Source organism: Pseudochaenichthys georgianus, chromosome 24 (assembly GCF_902827115.2).
Source record: "Pseudochaenichthys georgianus chromosome 24, fPseGeo1.2, whole genome shotgun sequence".
NCBI classification, from domain to species: Eukaryota; Metazoa; Chordata; class Actinopteri; order Perciformes; family Channichthyidae; genus Pseudochaenichthys; species Pseudochaenichthys georgianus.
Window position 1 is genome coordinate 977913 of NC_047526.1, and position 11740 is coordinate 989652.

General features: G+C 43.7%; 1 protein-coding gene across 1 annotated transcript; it reads right to left on the reverse strand.

Annotated features, from left to right (window-relative positions):
- Positions 1-8104: 8104 nt before the first annotated feature.
- Positions 8105-11196, reverse strand: marcksa (myristoylated alanine-rich protein kinase C substrate a). Its single transcript, XM_034076097.1, has 2 exons — positions 10800-11196; positions 8105-9768 (listed from the first exon to the last, which is right to left on the reverse strand). The coding sequence occupies exons 1-2, from the start codon at positions 10893-10895 to the stop codon at positions 9145-9147; spliced, it is 720 nt and encodes a 239-aa protein (XP_033931988.1). The 5' UTR covers positions 10896-11196; the 3' UTR covers positions 8105-9144.
- Between the last annotated feature and the right edge of the window lie 544 nt (positions 11197-11740).

An 11740-nucleotide genomic window follows, 5' to 3' on the forward strand; every position in this document is an offset into this window, starting at 1 on the left:
CACAGAAACCTTGCTCAGATCTTGTGCCCTGGGCCTTGGGCAAGTCTTGGTGTGGATGATGTCCAGGTTCGATTTGTTACAATTATTCTACTGAAGAGTATGATGTAATTGTCATTTTTGACTTTTCACACTACAGGGCCGACCAAGTTTTGTTTTTGCTCCCATTTTTCATGAGATGAACTCAAAGATCTAAAACATTTTCTATACACACAAAATAACCATTTCTCTCAAATATTGTTCACAAATCTGAAAAGATGTGTGATAGTGAGCACTTCTCCTTTGCCGAGATAATCCATCCCACCTCACAGGTGTGGCATATCAAGATGCTGATTAGACTTAGGCTGGCCACAATAAAAGGCCACTCTGAAACGTTCAGTTTTATCACACAGCACAATGCCACAGATGTCGCAAGTTTTGAGGGAGCGTGCAATTGGCATGCTGACAGCAGGAATGTCCACCAGAGCTGTTGCCCGTGAATTGAATGTTCATTTCTCTACCATAAGCCGTCTCCAAAGGCGTTTCAGAGAATTTGGCAGTACATCCAACCGGCCTCACAACCGCAGACCACGTGTAACCACACCAGCCCAGGACCTCCACATCCAGCATGTTCACCTCCAAGATCGTCTGAGACCAGCCACTCGGACAGCTGCTGCAACAATCGGTTTGCATAACCAAAGAATTTCTGCACAAACTGTCAGAAACCGTCTCAGGGAAGCTCATCTGCATGCTCGTCGTCCTCATTGGGGTCTCCACCTGACTCCGGTTCGTCGTCGTAACCGACTTGAGTGGGCAAATGCTCACATTCGATGGCGTCTGGCACGTTGGAGAGGTGTTCTCTTCACGGATGAATCCCGGTTTTCACTGTTCAGGGCAGACGGCAGACAGCGTGTGTGGCGTCGTGTGGGTGAGCGGTTTTCTGATGTCAATGTTGTGACTCGAGTGGCCCATGGTGGTGGTGGGGTTATGGTATGGGCAGGCGTATGTTATGGACGACGAACACAGGTGCATTTTATTGATGGCATCGTGAATGCACAGAGATACCGTGACGAGATCCTGAGGCCCATTGTTGTGCCATTCATCCACGACCATCACCTCATGTTGCAGCATGATAATGCACGGCCCCATGTTGCAAGGATCTGTACACAATTCCTGGAGGCTGAAAACATCCCAGTTCTTGCATGGCCAGCATACTCACCGGACATGTCACCCATTGAGCATGTTTGGGATGCTCTGGATCGCCGTGTACGACAGCGTGTTACAGTTCCTGCCAATATCCAGCAACTTGGCACAGCCATTGAAGAGGAGTGGACCAACATTCCACTGGCCACAATCACCAACCTGATCAACTCTATGCGAAGGACATGTGTTGCACTGCGTGAGGCAAATGGTGGTCACACGAGATACTGACTGGTTTTCCGACCCCCCCCCAGACCCCCCCGTTTCAGAGTGGCCTTTTATTGTGGCCAGCCTAAGGCACACCTGTGCAATAACCATGCTGTCTAATCCATGGGAGCCTGCCTGCAGACCTCCACTCTCAGGACAGTTCCGGTGCAGACCTCCACTCTCAGGACACCTCCACTGTCAGTACAGGAAGTGACGATTCTGACGCGTTTTTTTCCCGCCCACCGAAGGACTCGTTTGTAAGTTTTCAAATCACAATGGAGACTCATCACGGAGGTGATGAGTCCGACCACCGTGCACTTTGGGTCGGCCTTGGTCAAGCCCTTTTGACCCCCCCAGCCTGGTTCTCGTAAAAGTTTTTCGCTCAAATGACACCATGGAGATATGTAACGGGAGTTGACAGGGGACTCTGCCCTCCTCACGAGTGCCTATTTTCGGACACTTTTTTCCACTTTTCCCCAATTTTATTATTTTTTAGGTTATTTCACATTGCCCGGTCTCGGGTGTCCCCCCACGGCCTGTGTCCAGCCCCCCCCCCCCCACACTCATCCATATATTAATGGTTTTGACAATTTTGGTTGCATTTTTCTCCTCTCCTCTCACTGATCGAATGGCAAACGCGACCCACTGTCAGAGGGCCTCCGCGCCGGCCGATATGAAGCGTGACCAAGACGCACCGTCCAGGGGTCCCACGGGTCCCGCAGCGGGGTGGAGGTTCCCAGCTGGAACCTCTCCACCTCCGCCGCGGTGCACCCGGCAAACACGGTTGTTTCTCGAACCTTCCACTGTTGTCTAGCGGGTGTAACTAAAATACAAGATGTCGTATTTATATATATATATATATAAATAAATATATATATCTATATAGATATATATATCTATATAGATAAGTGTCAGTGCTATTTTATGTTGTATTAGCGTGCATTTCCTGTTCGGAAAGTGGTGCTGTACTGAGAGTAAACAATACAAGGTGTCCCTATTTTTATATATATCTATTAGGGGTGTAACGGTACACGTACCCGTACCGAATAATTTCGGTACAGGTGTGTACCGAAGTGTACCGAACGAATATAATGTTAAACGTAAAAAATTGAGAACGTGAACAACTTTTTGGAAGTAATCTCAGGTGCTGCGTCGCAGCATTCAGAGTAATTTCCTCACATTGGGTTCAACGCGTCATAGAGCGAGCAAGTCATTTCATTGGATGAGAGGGCATGCTATGAGAGCTGGTCAGAGGGATGCGTTCAAATGTAGTCAGTAATTTGAGGAACTGTCGAACGCAGATAAAGTTGAGCTCGAAAATCCTCCAGCATCATTGAAGTCTCCGGTTTGGGAACATTTTGGTTTCGCAGTTACGTACAAGGATGACGGACAAAGACAGGTGGACGAACCAAAGCTGTTTGTCACATTGTTCAACTAACATTGGTTACGCGGCTGGCAATACATCAAACTTGCACACTCTTGAAAAGGCATCACCTGAACGTGAATATCACCAGTACCAAAAGAAAAAAGACTGAAGTGCAAACCCAACTCCCGCTAGCATTTAAGCCTCCACCACTCGCAAAAACTTCAGACCGAGCCAAAGCTATTACAAACGGCAAATATCCTTATGTTGCCATGTTAGCAAAGCGCTACCTGGCTGTATCTGCTACCTCTGTCCCTAGCGAGAGGGTGTTCTCCACAGCATTGTTAGTGCCAGCAGATCTGCCCTTTCGGCAAGCAATGTGGACAAGTTCATCTTTCTATAAAAAAACATGAAAATACAATGACAAGCAAGTCATAATGTCAAACTGGCTGCTTAGGTACTAGTACAGTACAGTTCAAATACAGATTATTTAAGTTAATCGAAATGCTGCACCTTAATGTTCATTTTATTATATTTTGTATTTATTTGAGTGACTATTCAGTTTAATAATAATTAAAAACCCAAGACTAATAGTTTATGTTTTGTGAGTACTAGTACAGTAAAGTTCAAATACAGATTATTTCAGTTCATCGAAATGCTGCACCTTAATGTTTATCTTATTATATTTTGTATTTATTTGAGTGAATACATTATTCACAGTTTAATAATAATAAAAAAATATATGTTTTGTTTTGTGAAAAAAAATTCTGCTGTACCGAACCGAACCGTGACCAAAAAACCGAGGTACGTACCGAACCGAAATGTTTGTGAACCGTTACACCCCTAATATCTATATATACTTTATGTATATAATAAGTGTCAGTACGATTTTATTTTGTATTTGCGTGCATTTCCTGTTCTGAAAGTGGCGCTGCGGCTGTATTGATAGTAACTACAATACAAGATGTCCGTATATATCTATATATATATAGATATATACATACATATATACATATGTATTATATTAAGTGTCACGATCCGTCACGATCCGATTTTATTTTGTATTTGCGCGCATTTCCTGTTCGGAAAGTGGCACTGTACTGATAGTGGTGATTTTATTTTGGAATTCTTAGCGTGCACTTCCTGTACTGACAGTGGAGGTGTCCTGAGAGTGGAGGTCTGCACCGGAACTGTCCTGAGAGTGGAGGTCTGCAGGCAGACCCCTCTCGTCTAATCAGCATCTTGATATGCCACACCTGTGAGGTGGGATGGATTATCTCGGCAAAGGAGAAGTGCTCACTATCACACATTTTTTCAGATTTTTGAACAATATTTGAGAAATGGTTATTTTGTGTTTATAGAAAATGTTTTAGATCTTTGAGTTCATCTCATGAAAAATGGGAGCAAAAACAAAAGTGTTGCATTTATATTTTTGTTCAGTGTAATAAATCTCCAGGTGAGATCAACTTGTTGAAAGGATGAAAAAACTGAGCAGAGCAGCGTATCCACACACGCACACACACACGACTCAACACTGCTGTCCTCTAAGAATTCCACTCTCCACTTCAATCACTGTTACAGTTTTGGCGCAGTGGGCTAGAGCATTGATCATCAGATCAAAGGGCGTTGAGGAACACCAGTTTGAAACCCGCCTGCGTCAGGCCATTGTGAACACTTGAAAAAGCGCTCAAATAACAAATGTACAGTAATTAATTATTATTATTATTATTAAATCCTTTGGAATTGTATTTGAATCAGTGGATTTCTTGAATACCCCACTTAAATGTGCAACAGTTATTGCAGCACAGTCCTCAAGTATTCTTTGAATTGTTTATTTCACCGTGCTGTATCATCTGAAGGACAACCCACTGTTTAAGAAAACTGTTGGAACCAGAACCTACATTAATTAATGTTTAAAAAAAATGGTATTTGTTTTTTTAATATCTTTTTAAAAAATCCTTTGATTACAATTGTGCTGTAAACTGCTTGTCGATATAAAACTAGCATACTCTTGTCATTGCTCCCACCTACATTAGCTTAGAAACTCTGTCATCTCACTGAGCGCAGCGGTTCCCCCCTTTAGGGTTGTTTTTCTGGCTCTTAGTAAAATAATGACCCTACAGTAAGTGACATATTTCATGTACAGTTTGTGTTAAACAAGTTTGGATTCATTTTGAGCAGATTATTTCCATTGCATTGCATCAGAGATAGTTTATTTAAATCATACATAGGCTACTTAATAGACTCTGCCTTAGTCTTGACTACTGTCCTAGTTTTCTAATGTGTGACGACGCTGTATAGCAGAGAGGGAGCAATGAATCTTATCCTGTGAGATTTCAAAAAGTATCTTAATCAGTAATCCAAACTTGAGTTAACTTCACAATGGCTAAAGGTACACATGGAAGTAAGCATTTACTTGGTGTTTTGATGATGAGGGGTTCCTGGGGAAATGTTCTCCTCTGTCAGAGGTACCAGGCCCCTAACATTTGGAGAACCCCTAAAGGAAATACGGTATTGCACTTTTAACATGTGTGTAATGATGATGTACAGCCACATGGGGGCAGGCTGACCCAAAAGATAGCATATCAAGCGAGGTACAGGTTGACTGGAGGGAGAAAGCTCTTTACTAAGGGCCCTTCTCACTTCGGTTAAATGGATTCCTTGCGTCGTTTCCCTGCCTCTAGTCCCTCCCACCAGGGAAGCGGAGAGACGCAAGGAAACTACGAGAAGCAGGGAAATGAGTTTTAAGAGCAATGGGACGTCCTTTCCTCCGGAGTGTCACGTGAAGCGACGTCCGTTTGTGATGACGCCGCACAGCTGATCGTCTGACAGCAGCTCTGTCCCCGTTGTTTCCACAAACACCCCCGCCTCTGTTAGTACACATTTACTGACACTAACATTTGTATTATCTGTTGTAGACCCAAATACATTAAATAAAATAAGAACTCATAAAATGTATAAACGAACATTAGTTTGATTAATATTGATTAGAGTGCACAAAATAAATAAAAGAATTCAGAGAAGAAAAAGAGATATGTTATCTATCAAAACCCGTTAGATTAACATTCATTGGACTGCACACTTTGCGTGTTTGTGTGAATATGCAGCACATTAACATTTTAAAAGCACTTAATGACTGAATGGAAATGACAATAAATGAAAATGTAAAACGAAAAAAGCGATCATGAAAATGTTTCCAATAAATGAATAAAATGATTGTTGACCACTTTGTTGTTCAGATATATCACATATTTGTAACTAAATGAAACATGAATTGAAACAAAACACGGTATAAACTGAGGAGTGAGTCCCGTGAGGTTCATGTGTTTTCTTCACTCCTCTGGGAAACTGCTCTCATGTCAAGAAGCATCAGTGGTTCCTCGGTTATAGCTCCTCCATTATCGCTCCTCGCTCCTCCGGCAGAAATAAGGCCATTGGGACGCTACTCAAGATGGCGCAGACAAATCAACTTCCAGTGAGACCGAGGAGCGAGGAAATGAAAAATAAGAGAAGTGAGAAGGGCCCTAAAACATGTGCTACCAAGCAAGCACACTCGAGATTGAGAAACACTCCGCGGCAGCTTCTGTAACGCATTTGTATTTGAAAAATTAAGACTGCTCTGTCTGAATGAGTATCATAGGTCTACTTAGTTTAACTTTCTTCCAATAATATATTTGTAAATATTCCAAATTAAGGATGAAAACAATGATTGTAGTAAAGTATTTTAAGTACTTCCGTGGGTGAAGATGTTATCGGGGATGATGGTTGCTCTTGAGATGTGGACTGTCAGAGCTTCTGATCACTTTGCTGTAGGCTTTAGAACTCACATTTCACATTTTGTAATAGAGTATTAACATTACTATATGTGTCTATGACACACACACACACACACACACACTGTACATCCTGCTGTGTATGCTGCTACTTAACTAACGGCAGAGGGCACTTCGTCTCATTTTGATTGCTTGTCATGTTTCGCTGTATATTGTGACTTCATTTTTTCAATTTCACTCATCTGTACTTATTTACTTGATGTGTATTTTTCTTATCGTACCTGGTTTTAGGTTGTTTTTTGTTTTATTGAAGATTGCATCTGCTGTCTTTAAGGGTCTGTCCATCTGACCTGTGGTGACAGTGAGACGACCAGAACTCACTTCCTGTTCTGGGGCACAACCTGTGACCATACCAGGGTTCAGTTTCTCATGTGAATTGTTGTAACATAAACCGGATTTGGTGTGTACAGTAGAACAGTGCAGCTTCAGCCGTTAGATCAGTGGCACCTCGGCACTAAATCACAGAGTACACACAGTATGTCTGAGAGATGTATGCAATTCATAGGGCTGTACTCATCAATGAGGCCATTATAGTTAGTCTTCAGCGTGGGGAGGAGTGCACTATCTGTGTTGTTTGGGACCCTTAAATGCAGTGGTGTAAAGTAACTAAGAACATTTACTCAAGTACTGTACTTAAGTACAATTTAGAAATAATTGTACTTTACTTGAGTATTATAATTTGTTGTTACTTTGTACTTCTACTGCATGATTCAGAGGTAACGTGTACTTTTCCTCCACTACAAGTATTTAATCCCTTTAGTTACTTCACAGATCTGGATGAATGATGGTAAATCTAGTGTTGAATCAGACTTTAGTTCCACCTGGAGTGAATCCACCAGCTACCCTGCAGTCTACAAAGTACTTCAGACTAGCTGCACCTTCACCAGCTACCCTGCAGTCTACAAAGTACTTCAGACTAGCTGCACCTCCACCAGCTCTGAGAACACTTTCATGATCAATCATTATAAAACACATCATATATATTATTCTGACATGGACCAATCTGCACAACGACTACTTTTAGTGTCGCTACTTTCACTATATTTTGATGATAATACTTTTCTACTTTTACTTGAGGAACATTTTGAATGCAGGACTTTTACTGTAACAGAGTATTCCTACACTCTGGTACTTCTACTTTACTCAAGTACAAGATCTGAGTACTTCTACTTTTACTCAACTACAAGATCTGAGTACTTCTACTTTTACTCAAGTACCAGATCAGAGTATTTTTCTCAGTACTGCAGCATTAAATGGGTTCTTCCTGTCCCTCTGTCCTTCCTCCTGTTAACCGTGACCCTGACACAGAGCCTGCACTCTCCCCAGTGTGCTGTGGGCCAGCTTGACATCCCGTGCTCAGCAGTGTCCGTGTAGTACTCCGGTGTCCACTAACTTTGGGCTGTGCAGTGTTGTAGGTTACACTCATGTCACGTTGTGTATCTGAAAGGATTTAGCTCAGAGCTGCTGCAGTACATTAATGCAATAAGTGCAGTTTACTACAGTGTGTAATACCCAAATAACAATAGATGCACTAACATTTTATTCACATTTATTTTTGCTTTTAGTGTGCTCACAGACAATTAGAACACCTTAAGCAGAGCAGTTTAATAGCATTCGTTTGTAAGCAACGTTACATTGCGTCTCTTGGTCAAACTGCTCAAAGCTTCTCCAGCATCACCAAAGGACACGAAGAAAGATAGAGGGACACGATGCCACACACATTCGCATCTAATAGATTCCTTCCATGTCGTCAAAGACCACTGAAAAGCCATTGCTGCTGTAATGAAAAACATAGCACAGTATATAAACAGTCAAGCATCCACTGCTCACAGCTTGCTTTCGCTTCAGAGGCTTCCAGGTGGGCTTCCAGGTGGGCTTTTGTGTTATCTTACAACATTGAGCGGGTTGAAAAAGAGCTGCAAACTTCATGTGCTTCTTCTTGAGCAAGATTTCATTTTGTACAATAATCACAGTTAAAAACACCCCGCCTATACATACTTACATCTGTATTAAGGTCATAAAACCAACAATAAACAATCAAACCTATACAACTTGTATTTCTACTGAATCACCGACTGACTGAGATGTGAGAGCTCCTATGGGTTTATACTTCTTCCTAAAAGCCTAACTCTTGTTGTAAAATGACTTGTTTAAACCGTATGGTGTGTGTCCATGTTGGTCTCCGTCTTTAGACTATTATATGTTCTAAATAATCGGTGGCACTTCTAGCCCCCCCCTTCATGTCCATACCATGTTGTTAACATGTTGTAGAACAATTCAAATAGAAAACAATGTAATACTGATGAAAAAATATATGGCAGTGAGGCTGCCCTAATGGGGTTTAGAAACGGAAGCCACCCCCTCTGGCCCGCTGGAGTGGAAGCGCCAAGGGGCCAGAGGGGGCTTTGTGAAAGGGGGAATGTAAACCAACAGATAAACAAAAGCCTCAGAGAGTCCCTGGTTGTAGAAATGTTCTTTAAAGCCAGGACGTGGCGTCACTCCAACATACAAACAGGGAGATGTTCTTTGATTCTCTCCTTCTCTCCTTCTCTCCTTCTTCTGGACTTATTCAGTTGGTTCTGCCACGGCAGCCGGAGCCTCCACTGACACTGCTTCCTGTGAGGGGGGGGCAGCCTCCTCTGTTGTGGGTGCCTCCTCGGCTGGTTTCTCCTCGGGGGCCGTGGCCTCCACAGCGGGCTTCTCTGCGTCCGGCCCTGCGGGTGCCTCCTCCTTGGCGGGCTCTGCAGCAGGTGTGGACCCCCCCTCAGCAGACTTTGCCTCCTCACTGGGTGCCGCTGCCTCCTCTGTGGCCTCCTCTGTGGATGCTGCTGCCTCCTCGGCCTCTGCTTCCTCTCCTGTCTCCTTTTTGGTCTTCTTAAAAGAGAAGCCGCTGAGCTTGAAGGACTTTTTGAAGGAAAAGCGCTTCTTCTTCTTCTTGGGGGTTTCGTTGCTGGTGGAAGGTGTGGCGCCCTCCTCTGTCTTTGCTGCCGCCTCTCCCTCAGCAGGGGCAGGACACGCTGCCTCTACGGTCTCCCCCTCTGCAGCCTCCTTCTCCGCGGGGGCCTCGGCCTGGTCCTCCTCGGGGCTCTCCTCGGCCGCCGCACTGCCGTTGGCCTGGACCACCTCCTCTTTGCCGTTCTCAGCCGCTGTCGGAGAGGCGTCTCCGTTCACTTTCACATGGCCGTTTTCCTAAAGAGAGAAACAGGGTCTGTTAGTGCCGTGTTAGCAGCTGGCATGGTTTCCAGACTGAAGCCGGACAGCAGGGCAGCAGACCCCAGATCAGATCAGGGACAGACTCACTTTAGGCCCCCCTTCTACCTGGAGCTTTTGGAGACGTGGCACTTGACCGTTAGGAAAACAATGGGACGCTGCTTCACAGTAACGTTCTTCACTAAAGAATGCAACATGTTTTGGCTCTGGACTTCTCTCACCCTGAGCAGAGCGCAGTGCCCGGATGGATCGCCAGGGGTCAGTGCCTGCGCGCTCCAGCAGCGCGCACCAAGCAAAGCAGCTGCTCATTATGACAGCAGATGCCCGTTAGTGCAGACACACTTCAGACATATTTCCTAAACATGTATAAAACCTAAACGGGGTTCCGAATTGTACGTTTTCTCAGATATACAAACTGTTCAAAGAAGCGATTAGACACATCCCCCTAATTCCAGGGCTACCAACCCTGCCCCCCCCCCCCTCCTGTGTGATAGCCGGCTGCCATCTCCACTTTCTAGTGGAGCATATGTAACAAAAGCTCGGTGCTCGGGGCGCACAGCCGTGCCTCCTGTCTTACTCAGCAGTTTTTACATTTCCATCGACAGGATTTCCAAGTGAAGCTCTTATTTTTATCCTACAATATTTTTTGATTGCATTTACCAGGCAATCCTTCAACACATGGTTTTATCAAAATGCTACATTCAAAGTGGTTGTATTCACAAAAGATCAAACCAACTAGTCTTCCTGCTCAAAGCTTGTTTTCACATTTCCTTTACATTTCCGTGCCATATAATGCTTTCAATGTGAGACTAGACATATCAAAGACTTATGTTACTCCAATATATTCATAATTATTCACAAGTATTTCCAATTACTTCAAACTCCCACCACAGGTCTCCATTCACTCAATCCACAATTACGCACGGATCGCGCCCTCAGAGCGCATCCCTCCAGAGGGGCCAGATTCTCCCTGCTGGATGAGAAGAGGCGGCGGGTATAATATCATTTACCTGTCCGTTGGCCTTGGTGGGTGAAGCAGCCACCTCTCCGGGCTTCTCAGTCACGGTTTCAGCCTTTCCAGATGTCTTGGTCAACTGCGCTCCCATGCTTTTAGCTCCAACAAAGAAACTCAACTGATCCAAAAAACGAACAAAGACCCACAAGCCTCTTTGTTGAAACGTTAAGCTCTTCGCTACCGTGTCCCTTTCTGTAAAAAGAAAAAGTTCAAAGAGAAAATGTAACGCCAAGTCCAGACAGCGCGATGAGGATTTTCTTTAAATCAGGAGAAAGCTGACAGGTAGGAGCGGTAATAAAATCCAGTATAGTGTAGACAGGCTGCAAAATGGAGAAATGTCCCGTGTTGCTAATAAGATGCGGAGTCCAACGCCCAAGTGAAGAGATGAATGGGAGCTCCGAGCGATGACGGCACCGCACTCTGATTCAGCAAATCACAGCCGCCGCTCAGAGCGGGGGCGGGGTTTGGGAAAGGGAGCGAACAATGGATTGTAGCGCTGCGTTCAGGGTACGTTGGGATCATACACTTCTGAATAATCGGAAACATAAAACCTCTTCAATGCAACAAGATATTTCCAAACCTCATGCTCCTTTGTCTTGCATGTACATGTAAAATACCCAGCCATGATGAGCATGCACGTTTATAAAAATGAAACATAAAGATGTTTTCCTTTTCATCTTTTTGCACTAGTACATTATAGCCTACTATAACTCAAGGTATAATGACTATGCGTAGAGAGTCATTTATTAACTTTTGTTGGGTCCAAAATGAAAATACGTCAATTCAAATTAATATTTGTTTCATTATTATCATTTGAGATGTTGTTTTGTATAGCTTTGTCAGAGTTGATACATGTTTGTAATATTTTCATTTAAAGGTGGGGTAGGTGAGTTTGAGAAACCGGCTCGAGAAACACTTTTTGTTATATTCCATGGA